We start from the raw sequence: 24,313 nt of genomic DNA, 5'->3' as shown, positions 1-24,313 counted from the left end.
ACTCACGCTCCGTAGTCGCTCGTGCCGGCCGCCATCTTCCGTTGCAGGTTCCGGTGGCAAAAATGTTATGGGAGAAGGACCTGCCATGACATCACGGTCATGTGACCGCAACGTCATCACAGGCCCTGCGCGAGAAGGACCTGCCATGACGTCACGGTCATGTGACCGCGACATCATCACAGGTCCTGCGCTCATACCAACCCTGGGACCGGAAGCTGCCGTGGACTACAAGGGGCAGTCGGAAAGGTGAGTATATGTTTATTTTTTAACCTGTGACAAACCTGGCTGGGCAATATACTACGTGACTGGCCAATATACTACGTGGCTCTGTGCTATATACTACGCCACTGGGCAATATACTATGTGGGCTGTGCAATATACTACGTGGACATGCATATTCTAGAATACCCGACGTGTTAGAATCGGGCCACCATCTAGTAAAATATAAGTAGATAACTTCATTCTAATATTTCTGTGATGGCTCTACTCTGGGACTCAATCCTGGGATCTCAGGCTGTGGGTACGTTTCCCTCTCTATTGGACCACAGTCTGTGTGGTCCTTGTCCAACTGCTGATAATGCTCTGGTCTGTGCTTTGCTGCTTCTATGCAGCAGTTTTTACCTCCCCATTTTGGTTTCTCCTATCACTTCTTGGGAAGGAATATTTATACCATCCTGGCACATGCAGTCTTTGCTGGCTACATTCCAAGTTTGATGGATGTTTGTCCCAGCTCTCCAGTTAAAGGGAGGGTGCCGTGATTTTAGTTTTTGTATTAATAATTATTTATGATATAATCAATTATTTTTAATACAAAAGTAAATGTACTACTTTCATACTTTTTTATTTATTCATTTTTACTTTTACCACTGGAGGCCGCCATTTTCATTAGTGTGGGTGTAAGTGTCTGGGCACGACACTTGCACTCCTCACTTACGGCAGCCATGGACATAGGAGCCAACGGTCGACCTGACCGCATCTTTCATTGAAGCCGCTTCTCCTGCCTCTCAGCTGTGACTTGGGCACGCCCACTGAGCTGCTACGTCACAGCTGTGAGAGGAGATCGCGGCCATTTTGTTTTTTTTTCCTCTGTCATCGCACACACAGCTCAGTGCGTGCGATGGCAGGAGCTGCCAGGGAGAAGCTGCTGCTGGGAAGAGAGGTTCGGGGTGAGTACCTGCAGCCAGGAGCTGTGATTGCAGCCTGTACTTAGTATTACAGCACAGGCTGCAATCACTGCCGACCTGTTCTGAGCAGAGCAGGGAGATCGTCACACTGCTCTGCCCTGAACATGATTCAGCACTTCCTAGGAGAGGACTGAAGGTAAGTACAGAGTTTTTATTTTCTTATGCATCTACCACTGCTACCTGCCCCTATATACCACTGCTACCTGCCCCTATATACCACTTCTACCTGCCCCCATATACCATCTACCACTGCTACCTCTGTCCTGTGTAGCTAATCTAGTCCTGTGTAGCTAATCCTGTCCTGTGTACAGTATCACACAAGATAGGATTAGATACAAGGCGCAGCACAGTATCACACAGGACAGGATTAGATACACGGCTCAGCAGTCAGTATCTAATCCTCTCCTATGCACTCCTCTCCCCCTTGCGTGTCTTTCCCCATTGTGGTTTATTATTTTTGTTGTGGGAGATGAGGGAGTCGAGGATTATGCGTTCGGTATGGTTTAAACAAGATTAATAAAGGACTTTATTCTGGCCGAGTCTTTATTTACAATACATGACATCGATGTGGCGGCATTATGGGTGATCTATATGGCGGTATTATGTGAGAAGCATATGGTGGTATGTGAGAACACTGGCGGTATTATGTGATCTATATGGCGGTATGTGAGAACACTGGCGGTATTATGTGATCTATATGGCGGCATGTGAGAACACTGGCAGTATTATGTGATCTATGTGGCGGTATGTGAGAACACTGGCAGTATTATGTGATCTATATGGCGGTATGTGAGAACACTGGCAGTATTATGTGTGATCTATATGGTGGTATTATGTGAGAATTGTATGACAGCATTGTGTGATCCATTTGATAGTATTGTGTGTGATCTATATGGCGGTATTGTGTGAGAACACTATGGCAGTATTATCTTCAGAAAGCGGACCCATTCTATGGTGGTTCTGGCTGAGCACCTGCACGCGGGTCTGGGGTAATAGAGGGGGCAGCATGACCTCCAGTTAGGTGTAGTCAGGGGAAGGCTGGTGAGGTAGCTGAAGAGAGGCATCTCATTTTTATTGTTACTATATGGCTACATTTCCTTCCCAGCGTCACCCCGTACTTCGCCTGTCGCCTCGCTTTCACACATTGCCAGGACAGGATGGAGAAGACAGGATCTGAGGAGGGGAATGGGGTCTGCATGCAAAGTCTGGATCAGACCAGGCCATCAATCCGCAGAAATGTTTCCTGGATTTCTGTGCAGCAGATGGTCCATCCATGTGTATAAAAGACAGCGCTCTATGTACAATCCCTGGCTGCTCCGCACACCGAACAGGGGGCCCCCATAGACCAGCACACTGCTCTCCTGAAATACTCTGTGCTGCTGTCACCCTGCTCCCTCCACCACATATCTCCCAGAATCCTTGCTGCCTGCCATCCTCGGTGACTGTCTACTTGTCAGTATAAGGCTGCCTTCACACTATCAGTATTTGGTCAGCATTTTACCTTAGTATTTGTAGCCAAAACCAGGAGTGGGTGATAAATACAGAAGTGGTGCATATGTTTCTATTATACTTTTCCTCTAATTGTTCCACTCCTGGTTTTGGCTTACAAATACTGATGTAAAATACTGACCATACTCTGCAGTCACCAACAAAATGGCTGCTCACTGGGTTCCTGAATATCATCCTCTGGTTTCTTTGCGTATTCCCTTTGTCAGCTGTATTCCTATTTTGTTACATTCAGGATTTGGAGATTTTAACGTATACCAAATCCTTTTTTGTGTTCTTTTCATCTTTCAGACAGTGTTAGGTTAAGGATTTGACTAGTCTGTTCATGATGAATGTGTGGTGTGCAGGTTTTACATTTACCCTAGCTTGTTCATCCCCGTGTGCATGTTAGAGATCACTCAAAACAATCTCCTTATCGTACAGTTCCATATAAGATGGCAGAAATCCCTGCCCTGTTCCCAACACTTATGATTTGCACACAGTTTTTTAACACCTTAGTGACGGAGCCAAATTTTTGAAATCTGACCAGTGTCACTTTATGTGGTAATGACTCTGGAACGCTTCAACAAATCCCAATGATTTTGAGATTGTTTTTTCGTAACACATTATACTTTATGATAATGGTAAATTTACGTCAATATGTTTTGTGTTTATTTATAAAAATATCAAAAATTTGAGAAAAATGTTAAAAAATTAGCAATTTTCAAACTTTGAATGATTATCCCTTTATTCCAGATAGTCATACATTAGCAAACCATTAATAAATAACATTTCCCACATGTCTGCTTTACATCAGCACAATTTGTAAAATGTTATTTTATTTTGTTAGCATTTTAGGAGGATTAAAAATGTAGCAGCAATTTTTCATATTTTCAAGGAAATTTACAAAATTTATTTTTTTAGGGACTTATCCATGTTTGAAGTGACTTTAGGGGTCTCATATGTTGGGAAACACTCAAACGTGATACCATTTTAAAAACAGCACCCCCAGACATATTGAAAACTGCAGTCAGGTAGTTTATTAACTCTTTAGGTGCTTTACAGGAATTAATGCAAAGTGGCATGATAGCAATGAAAATGTGTTTTTTTACCACCTAAATGCTGCTAACTTCTGAACAGATTACTACAGCTGTCAGACTCTAAGGCCACTATTTGGTCATGAATTGCCATGGCAAACATCAGGACCACAAGATCAAGATCTGAGGGCACCAATATGGTTAAATAGGAAGCCCCTACACTCTGTTAACCATTTATAATGATGTAGTCACTATTGACAGCAGCATCTAAGGGGTTAAACAGAGTTGGAGGGTGCAAACACTGATCGTGGCTGATGCAGCAAGTTGTCTGCTATAGTGGACAGCCGACAGATACTGGATTATCACCTGTATGGGGAGGCTATTCTTTTATATCTAAGGTCAGTTAAAAGACGTATTGGCGGTCATTAAGGGGTTAAAGAACTCAGCAGAGACGCTGTTCTAAAACATGTTGAAGAACTAATCACAGATTGTATTGATGCAAGATTGTGCAAATCTGTCTCTTCATGTAATCCCAGACAGACTTGATGCCGAGATAAGGGTTTTGTGATGGCAATGTCATCACTTCCAGGACTCCTAGTTATTCTTTACACTAAAGATAGTTCTTTATGACATATCTAGATATGTCATTGCCTTCAAACTTATTCTTCAGCATAAGAACCCCAAACAAAGCCAGATGACTGATGGTACTGCATGATGGATACAGATCTGCCTGTGTTTCTTAGCATTGTGAACAATAAGTATTGGGCAACATTGAGGACTGTAGGTGCAGTGGTCAGCCAAGGGACCTTAAGGTACCGTCACACTCAGCGACGCTGCAGCGATATAGACAACGAGCCGATCGCTGGAGCGTCGCTGTTTAGGTCGCTGTAGAGACGTCAAACACGGCAACACCAGAACGACGCAGGAGCGATCCAGTGACGTAACGGCGACTCACTTATCGTTCTCGCTGGTTGTTAGCTCCATGTAAAACATTGCTGGCATCGTTGCTTTTGCTGTCAAACATGACGATACACGCCAACCTGACGACCAAATAAAGTTCTGGACTTCTAGCTCCGACCAGCGATGGCACAGCGGGATCCTGATCGCTGCTGCGTGTCAAACACAACGAGATCGCTATCCAGGACGCTGCAACGTCACAGATCGTTGTCGTTCTCGTTGCTGAGTGTGACGGTACCTTTAGTGCAACAGATGAAAGATACACCATGCCTACTTCCCTTCATGGGTGCAGCACGATAGCTCAGTGGTTTGTGTTGCAGCTGTGGGGACCTGTGTTCAAATACCACACTTTCAAGGAGTTAGTATGGGTTTCCGCCCACACTTCAAATAAACACTGACCGGGAACTTCGATTCTGAGCTCCAATGGGGAGGGAGATGATGTCTGTAAAGCACTGTAAAATATGATGGCACTATATAAGCAAGAATAATAAATATCAGAAGATGTCCAGCAGTGCCATCAACTCAGGACTAATACCAAATTCAGTGGGACCCATGCTACGCTGATCTACTGTTCGGAGAAGTCTGGTCACAAGTAGTTTTCATGGAAGAATTGTGCCAAAACCTATACCTTTGACATGGAAAAAAGTCAAGTGGCTTTTATACACAAAAATATAGGAACCTGGGTGCAGAAAAATGATGCAAAATCTGAAATATTTGACTAACAAAAGGCAGTTTGTTGCTTGGATAGTGGTATGATAATGTGTCTGCAGGCAACAATGAAATATTGTGGAGGTTCCTTGTAAGTCTGGGGCTGCATTTCAGCAAAGGGAGTTGGGAATCTGGCCAGAATAAGTAGTGTACATAGAAACACGCAGAACAAGGAGTCCTGGAAGTGATAATAAGGCACCCACAGAACCCCGATGTCAGTAGCATAAAGTCTGTATGGGATTACATGAAGAAACAGAGGGATTTCTGCAAGCCTACATCCACAGAAGATCTGTGGTTAGTTCTTCAAGATTTTTGGAAAAACCTCCCTACAGAATTCCCTCAAACTGTGTGCAAGCCTACCTAGTAAAATATTCTGTGATGCTATTTTGGGCAGTTACATCAAATAATGATTTAGATTTCTCTTTTGTTAATTATTTTTCCATTTTAATTGATAAAAATAAACAAATAAGACAAAACATGGTTTTTCTTTTCTATTTAAAAAAAAAAAAAAAAAACTTTGAATTTTTTTTCTAAACCTGCCTAAAACTTTTGCAGAGTACATGTATATTAATTTAAATTATGCAAACTACTTTGTCAAGCAGAATTAGAGACAATTTGCATATACAGTATTTTGGCAAAATTTTGACTATGTTGTCCATCAGGAACAAAACCCTGTGAGAGTGGAACCTAAATAGGGTTGATCGAATAGCTTTGGATAATTGCTTATCCGAATAGCTGCATTGGTAACCTGGAGCCCTCCCGATAATCAGTTGTTCGGTGCCACAGCTGCATGTGTCGCGGCTGTGTGACCGTCACAGCACATGTACAGAGAGCCAAACAAACAGGACATCCATGCATGAGTTATGACTGTCACACAGCTGCGACACATGCTGCTGCGGCACAGAACAGCTGATTATCGGGAGCGCCCCAGGTATCTGGGTTTCCGATGCAGCTATTCGGATAAGCTCTTATCCTAAGCTATTCCATCAACCCTAAATGCTAGCACGTTTTTTTGTGTTTGACTGCCACCTTGAGGTTAAATCCTGCACTACATAAATCACAACTTTGCTATCATGTTTGTGACTATACAATTTATGAGCAGAATTTTAGGAGAAATTTAACCTCAATTGGAACAGTTGTGTGGATATTACAGAAGAGTACCGTGTGGACTTATTTTCAGCTCCAAAACACTTGCATTTTCCATTCATTGCTCTGCACTCAAGTATAATTTATTGGAACATATCACGTCACAAAGGAGAGATTAAATACACCATTGTGCACAGAGGCTAGATGGTACTGTTTAAAAAATAATGACTATTTCTTCATACTAAAAAGGATGTACAGGAGAACATGCATAAAAGGGATGATGCTCCTGGCAAACCACTGCTGCTGAAGCCATCATTTATCAGGATTAATTGTAGATTACTATATGCAGTGCACACACTACAATTCTGCTATAACGTGCACTAGGAAGCAGGGGCCATTGAGAGTAGTTGTAGGTTTGTTCTTACAAGCCGTCTACCTCTGTCTGCTGCAAGACAACTGGACACTTGTTGCAAGGCGTCATAGATAACCCAGAATGGTTGTGTGCCCACCAGTGATAGGATCGGCGAGTTTTCTGGAGTCTCTACTTACCAAAATTCAATTATCCATAGTGGACAACCCTTTACTTCTACATGTACATAAGAAAATATGGAGCTGATCATGTAGGGCTTATCTTAGGATGCTAAAACTGATCAGAAAACAGAATGTCACATAATTTAAATATTTTATTCACAGTACAATAATTTACAAAAGGTTTATGAAAAATGGACTTTGTTCATAACAAATGAGAATTACACTGGCATAAATGCAGCTTTTACCAAAAGCAATCAAATCACATTTGCACATTTTCCCATTCTGCATTTATGCCACAAAGTCTCTTCCCCTTAGAATGAAGTGCAGCCAAAAGCTGAAAACACTGGCGATAAACTTGGCGCTCGGGTGTCATTTCTTAGGCGCGTCACAGTATGGCATATTGTCTAAAAGGACCTCTTCCCTTGGCTGCAAAACTGGAAAAAGACAAACCAAATAAGTTAGGATTTCTTGGGGGAAGCAGGAACATACATTTTCAGTTCTTTTAGGAGTAATGTGTATTTAAAGGGGTTACTTACTTTCTGGCCAAATTTCTAAAATGCCCTACTTAACTGGTCTAAGAAGTCAAACTTAACTATTACTTATCTCTGTGCTGGTGTGATGCCCCCTGCTGCCCACCGATCAGCGGACATTTGATCTAAAGGCCCCTTCACATTAAGCGACGCTGCAGCGATACAGACAATGATCCGGATCGCTGCAGCGTCGCTGTTTGGTCGCTGGAGAACTGTCACACAGACCGCTCTCCAGCGACCAACGATGCCGGTAACTAGGGTAAACATCGGGTAACTAAGCGCAGGGCCGCGCTTAGTAACCCGATGTTTACCCTGGTTACCTTCCTAAAAGTAAAAAAAACAAACCGTACATACTTACCTACCGCTGTCTGTCCTCCAGCGCTGTGCTCTGCACTCCTCCTGTACTGTCTGTGTGAGCACAGCGGCCGGAAAGCAGAGCGGTGACGTCACCGCTCTGCTTTCCGGCTGACCGACGCTCACAGCCAGTACAGGAGGAGTGCAGAGCACAGCGCTGGAGGACAGACAGCGGTAGGTAAGTATGTACTGTTTCTTTTTTTTTACTTTTAGGATGGTAACCAGGGTAAACATCGGGTTACTAAGTGCGGCCCTGCGCTTAGTTACCCGATGTTTACCCTGGTTACCAGTGAAGACATCGCTGGATCGGTGTCACACACGCCAATCCAGCGATGTCCACGGGAGATCCAGCGACGAAATAAAGTTCTGGACTTTCTTCAGCGACCAACGATCTCCCAGCAGGGGCCTGATCGTTGGTCGCTGTCACACATAACGATTTTATTAACGATATCGTTGCTACGTCACAAAAAGCAACGATATCGTTAACAATATCGTTATGTGTGAAGGTACCTTTAGCAATGAAGATGGAGTCAGTGGTGTGGAGGCAACTGCTTCCCTAGCTCCATCCAAGTCTGTGCAGAAAAGCATGAAAGCATTCAGCAAAGACAAGACATTCTGCTGCTCTTACTTGGCGATGAGGATGGAGCCAGGGAAGCCATATTGGGAGTATCTGTGTAATGGCTGCCATCTTGGTTGCTTTCAATTCGGCATGCTGTCCTTTGTACAAAACACTATTTGCACTGTGCTCTGAAATGGATTTTGAAAAAAAAAAAAAAAAAATGTCATCACACCATATGACATTCTCCCAGTACTCTTCTGGATAATCCAAATGCTCTCTAGTAAACTTCAGACGGGCCCAGACATGTACTGGCTTAAGCAGGGGGGCACGTCTGGCACTGCAAGATCTGAGTCCCTGGTAGCGTAGTGTGTTACTGATGGTAGCCTTTGTTACGGTGGTCCCAGCTCTATGCAGGTCATTCACTAGGTCCCCATGTGGTTCTGGGATTTTTGCTCATCGTTTTTGTGATCATTTTGACCCTACGGGGTGAGATCTTGGGTGAAGCCCCAGATCGAGGGAGATTATCAGTGGTCTTACATGTCTTCCATTTTCTTATTATTGCTCCCACAGTTGATTTCTTCACTCCAAGCTGGTTGGCTATTGCAGATTCTGTCTTCCCAGCCTGGCGCAGGGCTACAATTTTGTTTCTGGTGTCCTTCGACAGCTCTTTGGTCTTCACCATAGTGGAGTTTGGAGTGTGACTGTTTGAGGTTGTGGACAGGTGTCTTTCATACTGATAAGTTCAAACCGTTGCCATTACTACAGGTAATGAGTGGAGGACAGAGGAGCCTCTTAAAGAAGAAGTTATAGGTCTGTGAGAGCCAGAAATCTTTGAATGTTTTTAGGCGACCAAATACTTTTTTTCCCACCAAAATTTGCAGAATAACTCTTCCCAAATCAGACAAGGTGATTTTCTGGATTTGTGTTCTCATTTTGACTCTCATAGTTGTGGTCTACCTATGATGTCAATTACAGGTCTCTTTCATCTTTTTAAGTGGGAGAACTTGCACAATTGGTGGCTGACTAAATACAGTACTTTTTCCCCACTGTAGAATAAAGGCTATTCTAGCAAGGGGATGGCGAAGGCTTGTATGGTAAGTTACACCAAGCTCTGTTATAAAGTATAGTAAATTTGACATGAAGCCCTGTCCCCTCCCTATTAAAGTCTACCAGCTTTCTAGAAAAGCAAATGTTGCAAACTATGCAAAAATGTCATGAACTGTAGTGTGATATATACACAAAAACCGATACCCTCATTGGGTGATTGATACATTTCCTCTAATGTGTAATTCCCACCTAGAACTCCACTAGAAAAATATAGGAACACATACCTATTGTATTAGAATCAGTGTGAACCCCTTGGATAACTGTTGTCCTCAACAAAACTTCAACATCTTGTCCAATTTTTATCAGCTAAAAAAAAAATAAAAAAAATTTCAGATGAGCCGTAAAGCATTAAATTTACTATTTTCAAAAATATTTCACTGTGGTATATACAAATGCTGTAAGGGGAGTGTAATAGCAGATGATGGCCTATTGTTACACGTTTTCATATTTTGATAATGTGTTCATTTTTCAATTACTATCTACTATATAATTGTCTAAGGGTCACTTCTGTCTTTGTCTGTCTGTCCTTCTTTCTGTCACGGATATTCATTGGTCGCGGCCTCTGTCTGTCATGGAATCCAAGTCGCTGATTGGTCTCGCCAGCTGCCTGTCATGGCTGCCGCGACCAATCAGCGATGGCCACAGTTCGATTAGTCCCTCCCTACTCCCCTGCAGTCAGCTCCCGATGCCCGCTCCATACTCCCCGCAGTCACCGCTCACACAGGGTTAATGCCAGCGGTAACGGACCGCGTTATGCCGTGGGTAACTCACTCCATTACCGCTGCTATTAACCCTGTGTGACCAAGTTTTTACTATTGATGCTGCCTATGCAGCGTCAATAGTAAAAACATCTAATGTTAAAAATAATTTAAAAAATAAAAAAATTATATACTCGCCTTCCGCCGCCTTTCCCGCTCCTGGCTACGCTCCGGTGACCGCTCCATGCAAGCGGCAGGTTCCGGTGGCAAGGATGGTATGGGAGAAGGACCTGCCATGACGTCACGGTCATGTGACTGAACTACAAGGGGCCCTCGGAAGGTGAGTATATGTTTATTTTTTAACCTGTGACATACGTGGCTGGGCAATATACAACGTAGCTGGGCAATATACTATGTGACTGGCCAATATACTAAGTCACTGGGCAATATACTACGTGGCTCTGTGCTGTCTACTACGTGGCTGGGCAATATACTACGTGGCTGGGCAATATACTACGTGGCCATGCATATTCTAGAATACCCGATGCGTTAGAATCGGGCCACCATCTAGTAATATCAATATTATTAATACAACTTGCATTTTTACACTGGCCACTAAGCCAAATTTTAGACTCATTTACTGCTCAGACTTTTCAGCAGTCTTATTATCAATACAGACAGGATAATTCTTTACAGTTAGAGCAGTCAGACTGTGGGATGCCACAAGAGGTAGTAATGGCCGACACTGACAGCTTTTAAAAAAGGGCTGGACGATTTCCTCTATAAACATTAAATTAACTATAACCCGCAATCTTGTGACAAAAAAGAAAAAACAATTGGTGGAGAAAGGTTGAACTTGATGGACCTAGGTCTTTTTTCAACCTATGGAACCATGTAACAAAGGATGTGCCATTTTACAAACAGGCAATACCATAGAGATTATTATTAAAGGGAAGGTGCCACCAGTTTTCTTGTATTTAGTTTTTTTGTGAAATTAAGCTTAAAATAGTAATTAAAATGTATTAATGCAATGTTTGCACTGTTTGCAAACATTTCTATATGAAAAATATTATATATTTTTCTACAAATATACATATTTACCACTAGGGGGAGCATTTTCCGTTTTAGACCTCAAGCAGCTATAGTAAGATTTAGCAGCTTTACTGTTAGCAGCAAAATTCGGGCAGTAACTGCTGACATTACCATTTCCCTCCTCTTTTGGGTGGTCTAATATCCCTGGGGCAGAATGAAGAGCAGCATCACAGGGCAGCACCATTTTGTGTGTGACTGCCCTGTGATCTACTATCACCAGCAGTTACTGCATCAGAGGCACAGCTTGTTTACAGAGGAGCAGAACACAGTGGACTCAGCAGCATTTTTTGTGAATAACATTCTTGCCATCCCCCTTCCCCCACCTTCATCCCTGTCCTGTCAGCTGCCCTGCTCTCTCTCTCCAGGTGTCACCTCCCTCTCTGCAGGCTGTGAGTGCAGCTTACCAGAGATCACAGGGACTGTGTGTGAGGGAGAGGCGGAGACACAGCAGGAGAAGCACACATGGCAGCATGGGAGAGCCAAGGATGTGTGCCCAGGTTGTGCCTGCCTGGAGTACAGAGGAGCAGTGAGCGCTTCTTCTGTCCTGCGATAGAGTGTAAGTGGAGCTCGGCAGATAGCACAGGGCTATAATAAAATGGCAGCTAGTCACACCTACAGCAGTGAGTTGTGCAGCCCACAGAGGCGTGCCCAGCTCACTGCTAATGCTGCTACAATGTTAGAGATAGGAGATAATAGACCGGAGCTGACCCTATGTCCATGGGGTGCCGTAATCTGACACTGATAGTGCCCTGCTACTGCTGCAAAACCAAGATGTCAGCCCCCAGTGCATTCTTTAAACTCATATAACACATGAAATCTGTTTCACATGCATTTCAAACTTGCTTATAGCAGCATGTTATGCTACATTACAGTGATTTATTAATGACCTACAAACGCGGTACCTTCCCTTTAAAGGGAACCTGTCACCTGAATTTGGTGGGACCGGTTTTGGGTCATATGGGCGGAGTTTTCGGGTGTTTGATTCACCCTTTCCTTACCCACTGGCTGCATGCTGGCCGCAATAGTGGATTGAAGTTCATTCTCTGTCCTCCGTAGTACACGCCTGCGCAAGGCAAGATTGCCTGTGTGTCATCTCCCCTGTATATAGTATATACCTGTGTGTCATCTCCTGTATTAGACCTCGTTCATACGTTATTTGGTCAGTATTTTTACCTCAGTATTTGTAAGCTAAATTGGTAGCCTGATAAATCCCCAGCCAACAGGAAGCCCTCGCGCTCTGCTCCTGTATATATTAGCTCACACATACACAGGTCATGTGACTGACAGCTGCCGTATTTCCTATATGGTACATTTTTTGCTCTTGTAGTTTGTCTGCTTATTAATCAGATTTTTATTTTTGAAGGATAATACCAGACTTGTGTGTGTTTTAGGGCAAGTTTCATGTTTCAAGTTGTGTGTGTTGAGTTGCGTGTGGCGACAAGCATGTAGCGACTTTTGTGAGAGGAGTTGTGTGGCGACATGCGTGTAGCAACTTTGTGTGTCGAGTTGCATGTGACAGGTTAGTGTAGCAAGTTGTGTGCAGCAAGTTTTGCGCATGGCAAGTTTTATGTGTGGTGCCTTTTGAGTATGTGCAAATTTTGTGTGATGCAACTTTTGCATGTGTTGCAACTTTTGTGCATGTAGCAATTTTTCCACGTGTGCAAGTTTTGGATGTGGCGAGTTTTCCATGAGGTGAGTTTTGCACGAGTGGCGAGTTTTGCATGTGGCGAACTTTGCGCGTGGTGAGTTTTGAGCGGTGACTTTTGTGTTTCGAATTTTGTGGCGAAGTTGGTGTATGTGTGGTGAAATGTGTGCTGAGGGTGGTATATGTGTTCAAGCACGTGGTAGTGTGTGGCGCATTTTGTGTGTGTTCATATACCCGTGTGTGGTGAGTATCCCATGTCAGGGCCCCACCTTAGCACCTGTACGGTATATACTCTTTGGCGCCATCGCTCTCATTCTTTAAGTCCCCCTTGTTCACATCTGGCAGCTGTCAATTTGCCTCCAACACTTTTCCTTTCACTTTTTCTCCATTATGTAGATAGGGGCAAAATTGTTTGGTGAATTGGAACGCGCGGGGTTAAAATTTCGCCTCACAACATAGCCTATGACGCTCTCGGGGTCCAGACGTGTGACTGTGCAAAATTTTGTGGCTGTAGCTGCGACGGTGCAGATGCCAATCCCAGACATACACACACACACACATTTAGTGTGTGTGTGTGTGTGTGTGTGTGTGTGTGTGTGTGTGTGTGTGTCTGTATATGTAGATCACCTTGGGCAGGTAGAGTTGATTACTGCCACCTGCAAGGTCAATGGGAGGAGTGCAAGATCAGTCTGGATGCAGCCACATCCAGTAACTAAATAGCGAAGAAAAGCCAATCAGCACTCCCAATGTGAACACGTGCAAGCTGCATCATATAGATAAAAAAGAACACAGCAGCACATGTACATGAATCTAGGCCATGTGAAAACAGACAAATATTCAACATGAATCATACTTCTCAAGAATATTTTTCACAAATTTTTTCAATTTTTTTTTCATAAAAACTTACAGTAATAGATGAAATGAAGATTCTTAGCGCATAAATTGGCCAATTCATGTGTGCCCATCAACCACGGCGAGGTGATCTCCCTCTGATGGGTCCTACTCTACCATACATGAGATAGAGATTACATTATATATATATATATATATATATATATATATATATATATATATATATATATATATATATATATATATATATATATATATATATATAAAATCTCTCTCTCTCTCTCTATATATATATATATATATATATATATATATATATATATATATATATATATATATATATATATATACATATACACATACACACACACACATACACACACATTGGTCCAAAAGTAGGTGGACAGTGAGTGTAATAGGGTTATGAAGGGGGAGATTTATCAAACATGGTGTAAACTTAAACTGTCTCAGTTGCCCTTAGCAACCAATCAGATTCCACTTTTCATTCTTCACAGACTCATTGGAAAATGAAAGGTGGAATCTGATTGCTTGCTAAGGGCAACTGAGTCAGCTTCACAGATCCAGTTTTCATAGATAAATCTCCCCCAAATCTGTTTTCTATTCAGAAAACCCATAATGGCAAATAATTTTAATACAGATCAAAGAAAATGGATTTTAAAAGAGTATTGGAAATCTCAAAATGCTGAAACAGTTAGAGCAAATTGGGTTGAAACATTTGGTACTCAAGCCCCAACGAGACAAACCATTTACAGCATTCATGACAAATTCATTGCCACTGGCTCTGCTCCAAAACAGGTCGACCCAAAACAGCCTGTACAGAAAATAATAAACAACTTGTTGATGAAACATTTGTTCAGAGTCCAAAAAAGTCCACCAGAACAGTCTTTTACAATTGGGAATTTCACGAGCTTCCATCATGCGAATCCTGAAATCTATTGGGTGGAAAGTTTATCGTACACGTCTAATTCATGGTTTATTGGAGGATGATCCAGACAGGCGGCTGCAATTTAGTGAGATTATGCTTAACGAAATTGAAGAAAATCCAGTAATTTTAGATAACATTATGTGGAGTGATGAAGCTTCTGGCCATATTAACAGACATAATTGTATTTACTGGTATAATGAGAACATGCATTTAACATTAGAGCTGTGCAAATTGTGATAGAAAACAGTTTGAGCACCTGCGTTGATAGAATTGAAGGGCTTTTGTATTATTGTTCAGAATAAAAGTAGTGTCAATGTTATGCTTGTGTTAGTAAATATAATTTTATATATAATCAAAACAGATGTTATTTTCTGTCCACCTATATTTGGACCACCCTCTATATATAATATATATATAGTGTGCGTGCGTATGTATATATAAGTATGTATGTATGCACACACATACTGTACATACATACACACACGAACGTTCCAAAGTTTAGGGTCACTTAGAAATTTATTTTTCCAAAGACTTTAAAAAAAAAAAAAACAAGTACAGTTTTTTCCAATAAAGCTAACACTAAATGATTCAGAAATACACTCTATACATTGTTAATGTGGTAAATGACTATTCTAGCTGCAAACATCTGGTTTGTAAAGCAATACCTTCATAGGTGTATAGAGGTCTATTTCCAACAACTATCACTCCAGTGTTCTTATAGTACTTTGTGTTTGCTAACTGTGTAAGAAGGCTAATGGATGGTTAGAATACCCTTGAAAACCCTTGTGCCAGTATGTTAGCACAGCTGAAAACAGTTTGGCTGATTAGAGAACCTATAAACCTGACCTTCCTTTGAGCTAGTTGAGAACCTGGAGCATTACATGTGTTCTATTAACCCCTTCATGACCCAGCCTATTTTGACCTTAAAGACTTTGCCGTTTTTTGCAATTCTGACCAGTGTCCCTTCATGAGGTAATAACTCAGGAACGCTTCAACGGATCCTAGCGGTTCTGAGATTGTTTTTTCGTGACATATTGGGCTTCATGTTAGTGGTAAATTTAGGTCAATAAATTCTGCGTTTATTTGTGATAAAAACGGAAATTTGGCGAAAATTTTAAAAATTTCGCAATTTTCACATTTTTAATTTTTATTCTGTTAAACCAGAGAGTTATGTGACACAAAATAGTTAATAAATAACATTTCCCACATGTTTACTTTACATCAGCACAATTTTGGAAACAAAATTTTTTTTTGTTAGGAAGTTATAAGGGTTAAAATTTGACCAGCGATTTCTCATTTTTACAACGAAATTTACAAAACCATTTTTTTTAGGGACCACCTCACATTTGAAGTCAGTTTGAGGGGTCTATATGGCTGAAAATACCCAAAAGTGACACCATTCTAAAAACTGCACCCCTCAAGGTACTCAAAACCACATTCAAGAAGTTTATTAACCCTTCAGGTGCTTCACAGCAGCAGAAGCAACATGGAAGGAAAAAATGAACATTTAACTTTTTAGTCACAAAAATTATCTTTTAGCAACAATTTTTTTATTTTCCCAATGGTAAAAGGAGAAACTGAGCCACGAAAGTTGTTGTCCAATTTGTCCTGAGTACGCTGATACCTCATATGTGGGGGTAAACCACTGTTTGGGCGCACGGCAGGGCTTGGAAGGGAAGGAGCGCCATTTGACTTTTTGAATGAAAAATTGGCTCCAATCTTTAGCGGACACCATGTCACGCTTGGAGAGCCCCCGTGTGCCTAAAAATTGGAGCTCCCCCACAAGTGACCCCATTTTGGAAACTAGACGCCCCAAGGAACTTATCTAGATGCATAGTGAGCACTTTGAACCCCCAGGTGCTTCACAAATTGATCCGTAAAAATGAAAAAGTACTTTTTTTTCACAAAAAAATTCTTTTAGCCTCAATTTTTTCATTTTCACATGGGCAACAGGATAAAATGGATCCTAAAATGTGTTGGGCAATTTCTCCTGAGTACACCAATACCTCATATGTGGGGGTAAACCACTGTTTGGGCACATGGTAAGGCTCGGAAGGGAAGGAGCGCCATTTGACTTTTTGAATGAAAAATTAGCTCCAATTGTTAGCGGACACCATGTCGCGTTTGGAGAGCCCCTGTGTGCCTAAACATTGGAGCTCCCCCACAAGTGACCCCATTTTGGAAACTAGACCCCTCAAGGAACTTATCTAGATGCATATTGAGCACTTTAAACCCCCAGGTGCTTCACAGAAGTTTATAACGCAGAGCCATGAAAATAAAAAATAATTTTTCTTTCCTCAAAAATGATTTTTTAGCCTGGAATTTCCTATTTTGCCAAGGATAATAGGAGAAATTGGACCCCAAATATTGTTGTCCAGTTTGTCCTGAGTACGCTGATACCCCATATGTGGGGGTAAACCACTGTTTGGGCGCACGGCAGGGCTCGGAAGGGATGGCACGCCATTTGGCTTTTTAAATGGAAAATTAGCTCCAATCATTAGCGGACACCATGTCACGTTTGGAGAGCCCCTGTGTGCCTAAACATTGGAGATACCCCAGAAATGACCCCATTTTGGAAACTAGACCCCCAAAGGAACTAATCTAGATGTGTGGTGAGGACTTTGAACCCCCAAGTGCTTCACAGAAGTTTATAACGCAGAGCCATGAAAATAAAAAAAAAAAATTATTTTCTCAAAAATGATCTTTTAGCCTGCAATTTTTTATTTTCCCAAGGGTAACAGGAGAAAATTGACCCCAAAAGTTGTTGTCCAGTTTCTCCTGAGTACGCTGAGACTCCATATGTGGGGGTAAATCACTGTTTGGGCACATGCCGGGGCTCGGAAGTGAAGTAGTGACGTTTTGAAATGCAGACTTTGATGGAATGCTCTGTGGGCGTCACGTTGCGTTTGCAGAGCCCCTGATGTGGCTTAACAGTAGAAACCCCCCACAAGTGACCCCATTTTGGAAACTAGACCCCCAAAGTAACTTTTCTAGATATGTGGTGAGCACTTTGAACCCTCAAGTGCTTCATAGAAGTTTATAATGCAGAGCCGTGAAAATAATAAATACGTTTTCTTTCCTCAAAAATAATTATTTAGCCCAGAATTTTTTATTTTCCCAAGGGTTACAGAAGAAATTGGACCCCAAAAGTTGTTTTCCAGTTTCTCCTGAGTACGCTGATACCCCATATGTGGGGGTAAACCACTGTTTGGGCACATGCCGAGGCTCGGAAGTGAAGTAGTGACGTTTTGAAATGCAGACTTTGATGGAATGCTCTGTGGGCGTCACGTTGCGTTTGCAGAGCCCCTGATGTGGCTTAACAGTAGAAACCCCCCACAAGTGACCCCATTTTGGAAACTAGACCCCGAAAGAAACTTATCTAGATGTGTAGTGAGCACTTTGAACCCCCAAGCGCTTCATAGAAGTTTATAATGCAGAGCCGTGAAAATAATAAATACGTTTTCTTTCCTCAAAAATAATTATTTAGCCCAGAATTTTTTAATTTTCCCAAAGGTAACAGGAGAAATTTGACCCCAATATTTGTTGTCCAGTTTCTCCTGAGTACGGTGATACCCCATATGTGGGGGTAAACTACTGTTTGGGCACATGCCGGGGCTTGGAATTGAAGTAGTGACGTTTTGAAATGCAGACTTTGATGGAATGCTCTGCGGGCGTCATGTTGCGTTTGCAGAGCCCCTGATGTGCCTAAACAGTAGAAACCCCCCACAAGTGACCTCATTTTGGAAACTAGACCCCCAATGGAACTTATCTAGATGTGTGGTGAGCACTTTGAACCCCCAAGTGCTTCATAGAAGTTTATAATGCAGAGCCGTGAAAATAATAAATAAGTTTTCTTTCCTCAAAAATAATTATTTAGCCCAGAATTTTTTATTTTCCCAAGGGTTACAGGAGAAATTGGACCCCAAAAGTTGTTGTCCAGTTTCTCCTGAGTATGCTGATACCCCATATGTGGGGGTAAACTACTGTTTGGGCACACGTCGGGGCTCAGAAGGGAAGTAGTGACTTTTGAAATGCAGACTTTGATGGAATGGTCTGCGGGTGTCACGTTGCGTTTGCAAAGCCCCTGGTGTGCCTAAACAGTAGAAACCCCCACAAGTGACCCCATTTTAGAAACTAGACCCCCCAAGGAACTTATCTAGATATGTGGTGAGCACTTTGAACCCCCAAGTGCTTCACAGACGTTTACAACGCAGAGCCGTGAAAATAAAAAATCATTTTTCTTTCCTCAAAAATTATGTTTTAGCAAGCATTTTTTTAGATTCACAAGGGTAACAGGAGAAATTGGACCCCAGTAATTGTTGCGCAGTTTGTCCTGAGTATGCTGGTACCCCATATGTGGGGGTAAACCACTGTTTTGGCACACGTCAGGGCTCGGAAGTGAGGGAGCACCATTTGACTTTTTGAATACGAGATTGGCTGGAATCAATGGTGGCGCCATGTTGCGTTTGGAGACCCCTGATGTGCCTAAACAGTGGTAACCCCTCAATTCTAACGCCAACACACCCCTAACCCTTATCCCAACTGTAGCCATAACCCTTATCACAACCCTAACCCCAACACACCCCTAACCCTAATCCCAACTGTAGCCATAACCCTAATCACAACCCTAATCCCAACACACCCCTAACCACAACCCTAATTCCAACCCAACCCTAACCCTAAGGCTATGTGCCCACGTTGCGGATTCGTGTGAGATATTTCCGCACTATTTTTGAAAAATCCGCGGGTAAAAGGCACTGCGTTTTACCTGCGGATTTTCCGCGGATTTCCAGTGTTTTTTGTGCGGATTTCACCTGCGGATTCCTATTGAGGAACAGGTGTAAAACACTGCGGAATCCGCACAAAGAATTGACATGCTGCGGAAAATACAACGCAGCGTTTCCGCGCGGTATTTTCCGCACCATGGGCACAGCGGATTTGGTTTTTCATATGTTTACATGGTACTGTAAACCTGATGGAACACTGCTGCGAATCCGCAGCGGCCAATCCGCAGCCAAATCCGCACCGTGTGCACATAGCCTAATTCTAAAGGTATGTGCACACGCTGCGGAAAACGCTGCGGATCCGCAGCAGTTTCCCATGAGTTTACAGTTCAATGTAAACCTACGGGAAACAAAAATCGCTGTACACATGCTGCGGAAAAACTGCACGGAAACGCAGCGGTTTACATTCCGCAGCATGTCACTTCTTTGTGCGGATTCCGCAGCGGTTTTACAACTGCTCCAATAGAAAATCGCAGTTGTAAAACCGCAGTGAAATGCGCAGAAAAAAACGCGGTAAATCCGCCATAAATCCGCAGCGGTTTAGCACTGCGGATTTATCAAATCCGCAGCGGAAAAATCCGCAGAGGACCAGAATACGTGTGCACATACCGAAACCCTAACCCTAGCCCTAACCCTACCCCTAACCCTACCCCTAACCCTACCCCTAACCCTACCCCTAACCCTACCCCTAACCCTACCCCTAACCCTACCCCTAACCCTACCCCTAACCCTAACCCTAACCCTAACCCTAGCCCTAACCCTACCCCTAACCCTACCCCTAACCTAACATTAGCGGAAAAAAAAAATTCTTTATTTTTTTATTGTCCCTACCTATGGGGGTGACAAAGGGGGGGGGGGTCATTTATTATTTTTTTTATTTTGATCACTGAGATATAATCTATCTCAGTGATCAAAATGCACTTTGGAACGAATCTGCCGGCCGGCAGATTCGGCGGGCGCACTGCGCATGCGCCCGCCATTTTGGAAGATGGCGGCGCCCAGGGAGAAGACGGACGGGACCCCGGCTGGATCGGTAAGTATGATGGGGTGGGGGTGGGACCACGGGGGGGGATCGGAGCACAGGGGGGGGAATCGGAGCGCGGGAGGGGTGGAACGGAGCACGGGGGGCGTGGAACGGAGCACGGGGGGGCTGGAATGGAGCACGGGGGGGTGGAACGGAGCACCGGGGGGGGTGGATCGGAGTGCAGGGGGGGTGATTGGAGCACGGGGGGGGTGATTGGAGCACGGGGGGAGCGGACAAGAGCACGGGGGGGAGCGGAGCACTGGACGGAGGGGAGCCGGAGCAGTGTACCGGCCAGATCGGGGGGCTGGGGGGGCGATCGGTGGGGTGAGGTGGGGGCACATTAGTATTTCCAGCCATGGCCGATGATATTTCAGCATCGGCCATGGCTGGATTGTAATATTTCACCAGTTATAATAGGTGAAATATTACAAATCGCTCTGATTGGTAGTTTCACTTTCAACAGCCAATCAGAGCGATCGTAGCCACGAGGGGGTGAAGCCACCCCCCCTGGGCTAAACTACCACTCCCCCTGTCCCTGCAGATCGGGTGAAATGGGAGTTAACCCTTTCACCCGATCTGCAGGGACGCGATCTTTCCATGACGCCACATAGGCGTCATGGGTCGGAATGGCACCGACTTTCATGACGCCTACGTGGCGTCATGGGTCGGGAAGGGGTTAAACTCTCAAAATGGCCAGAAGAAAAGAACTTTCATGTGAAACTCAACAGTTTATTCTTGTTCTTAGAAATAAAGGCTATTCCATGCGAGAAATTGCCAAGAAACTGAAAAATTTCCTACAACGATGTGTACTACTCCCTTCAGAGGAGAGCACAAACAGGCTCTAACCAGAGTAGAAGGAGAAGTGGGAGGCCCGCTGCACAACTGAGCAACAAGACAAGTACATTAGAGTCTGTAGTTTGAGAAATCGACGCCTCACAGGTCCTCAAATGGAAGCTTCATTAAATGGTACACGCAAAACGCCAGTGTCAACGTCTAATGTGAAGAGGTGACTCCAAGATGCTGACCTTCAGGGCAGAGTGGCAAAGAAAAAGCCATATCTGAGACTGGCTAATAAAAGGAAAAACATTAATATGGGCAAAAGAACACAGACATTGGACAGAGGAAGATTGGAAAAAAGTGTTCTGGACAGATGAATCCAAGTTTGAGGTGTTTGGATCACACACAAGAACATTTGTGCCATCTGTCAAGCATGGTGGAGGTAACGTGATGGTCTGGGGTTGCTTTGGTGCTGATAAAGTGGGAGATTTGTACAAGGTAAAATGGATTTTGAATAAGGAAGGCTATCACTCCATTTTGCAACGCCATCCCATACCCTGTGGACAGCGCTTGACTGGAGCCAATTTCATCCTACAACAGGACAATCACCCAAAGCACACCTCCAAATTATGCAAGAACTATTTAGGGAAGAAGCAGGCAGCTGGTATTCTATCTGTAATGGAGTGGCCAGCGCAGTCACCAGATCTCAACCCCATTGAGCTGTTGTGGGAGCAGCATGACCGTATGGTTCACAAAAAGTGCCCATCAAGCCAAACCAACTTGTGGGAGGGGCTTCTGGAAGCATGGGGTGAAACTTCTCCAGATTACCTCAGCAAATTAACTGCTAGAATGCCAAAGGTCTGTAGTGCTGTAATTGCTGCAAAGGGAGCATTCTTTGATGAAAACAAAGTTTGAATGAGAAAATTATTATTTAAAATCGTTTTTTTTTAAACTTGTCAATGTCTGGACTAGATTTTCAATTCATTTGACAACTCATTTGATTAATAAAAGTATGAGTTTTCATGGAAAACACAAAGTTGTCTGGGTGACCCTAAACTTTGGAACCGGGGGAGCAGACGGGGCCATCACCCTGGGCCCCCACGCTCTAAGGAGTCCCACCCTGAGCTACGCTACTGTAACTACATTGGTGTGCATGCCGATACAGTTACATTCTGCGGCAGAGCAGGGAGAATCGATCTCCTTGCACTGCCACCCGGCCGCTATGCAGCCCCTGAGCAGGCAGGGGCGGGGCTTTTCCCAGTGCCAGCAGTGGGCCCCCCGCCCGTCATCGCAGGTTCAGTTGTATCAGCATCTAGCCGATACAGCTGACCGCATTGATGAGAGGAGCGCTATACTCCCTCTCCCATCATCCCCCTGTCAGCGTCTGACACCAACAATGACAGGGTTGCGATGTTGTTACTACTCAGCGCCCGCAGTCCGGAGACATGCAGGTGCTCAGAGCAGCGGAGGAACCAGGAAGAAGAGAGGCTAGTATTGGATTTATTTTTTTATGGGGGTGCATCATGTTATACATTTCATCATGTTATACAGGCTGCCTATGGGGGGTGTATTATACTGTAGAGGCTGCCTATGGGGATGCATTATACTATACAGGCTGCCTATGGATGGGGGTGCAATATACTATATAGGCTGCCTATGCGGGTGCATTATACTATGTATACAGGCTGCCTATGGATGGGGGTGCAATATACTATGCAGGCTGCCTATAGGGGCGCAATATTCTATACAGGCTGCCTATAGGGGCGCAATATTCTATACAGGCTGCCTATAGGGGCGCAATATTCTACACAGGCTGCCTATGGTGGCGCAATATACTATACAGGCTGCCTATGGGGGAACATTACACTATACAGGCTGCCTATGGGGGCGCATTACTATACAGGCTGCCTATAGGGGCGCATTATACTATACAGGCTGCCTATGGGGGTGCAATATACTATTTGACAATCAATTTCACATGCTGTTGTGCAAATGGAATAAACAACAGATGCTAAATTATTGGCAATTATCAAGACACACTCAAGAAAGGAGTGGTTCTGCCGGTGGGGACCACAGACCAAATCTCAGAACCAATGCTTTCTGGCTGATGTCTGTCACTTTTGAATGTTGGTTGTGCTTTCACACTCGTGGTAGCATGAGACGGACTCTACAACCCACACAAGTGGCTCAGGTAGTGCAGCTCATCCAGGATGGCACATCAATGTGAGCTGTGGCAAGAAAGTTTGCTCTGTCTGTCAGTGTAGTGTCCAGAGGCGCTACCAGGAGACAGGTCAGTACACCAGGAGACGTGGATGGAGCCATAGCAGGGCAACAACCCAGCAGAAGGACAGGTACCTCAGCCTTTGTGCAAGGAGGAACAGGAGGAGAGCTGCCAGAGACCTGCAAAATGACCTCCTTCAGGCCACAAATGTGCATGTGTCTGCACAAATGGTTAGAAACCGACTCCATGAGGATGGTTTGAGTGCCCGACACCCACAGATGGAGGTTGTGCTCACAGCCAAACACCGTGCAGGACGCTTGGCATTTGCCACAGAACACCAGGATTGGCAAATTTGCCACTGGTGCCCTGTGCTCTTCACAGATGAAAGCAGGTACACACTGAGCACGTGACAGAGTCTGGAGATGCCGTGGAGAGCGATCTGCTGCCTTCAACATTCTTCAGCATGAAAGGTTTGGCTGTGGGTCAGTAATGGTGTGGGGTGGCATTTCTTTGGAGGACTGCACAGCCCTCCATTTGCTTGCCAGAGGTAGCCTGACTGCCATTATGTACCGAGATAAGATCCTCAGACCCTTTGAGACCATATGCTGATGCGGTTGGCCCTGGGTACCTCCTAGTGCAGGACAATGCCAGACCTCATGTGGCTGGTGTGTGTCAGCAGTTCTTGCAAGATGAAGGCATTGAAGCTATGAACACATCTGGGACATCATGTCTCGCA

At 43.9% G+C, this 24,313-nt stretch overlaps 1 protein-coding gene across 2 annotated transcripts in view; it reads right to left on the bottom strand.

Annotated features, from left to right (window-relative positions):
* Nucleotides 1-7,122: 7,122 nt before the first annotated feature.
* Nucleotides 7,123-24,313, bottom strand: part of LYRM7 (LYR motif containing 7) — a 38,450-nt gene continuing 21,259 nt past the window's right edge. The window contains exons 4-6 of one of the 2 annotated variants that reach the window (XM_069754079.1): nt 9,763-9,844; nt 8,501-8,619; nt 7,123-7,422 (exon numbers count right to left, since the gene is read on the bottom strand). In XM_069754079.1, coding sequence (XP_069610180.1) covers nt 7,393-7,422; nt 8,501-8,619; nt 9,763-9,844 — 231 coding nt within the window. In that variant the 3' untranslated portion in view covers nt 7,123-7,392. The remainder of the gene's footprint in view (nt 7,423-8,500; nt 8,620-9,762; nt 9,845-24,313) is intronic. The other variant, XM_069754088.1, reaches the window with a different exon arrangement.

The sequence above is a fragment of the Ranitomeya imitator genome, chromosome 1 (genome assembly GCF_032444005.1).
Source record: "Ranitomeya imitator isolate aRanImi1 chromosome 1, aRanImi1.pri, whole genome shotgun sequence".
In the NCBI taxonomy this organism is placed as follows: Eukaryota; Metazoa; Chordata; class Amphibia; order Anura; family Dendrobatidae; genus Ranitomeya; species Ranitomeya imitator.
The sequence above is the reverse complement of the archived record's forward strand: the minus strand, read 5'-3'. Positions and strand labels throughout refer to the sequence as shown.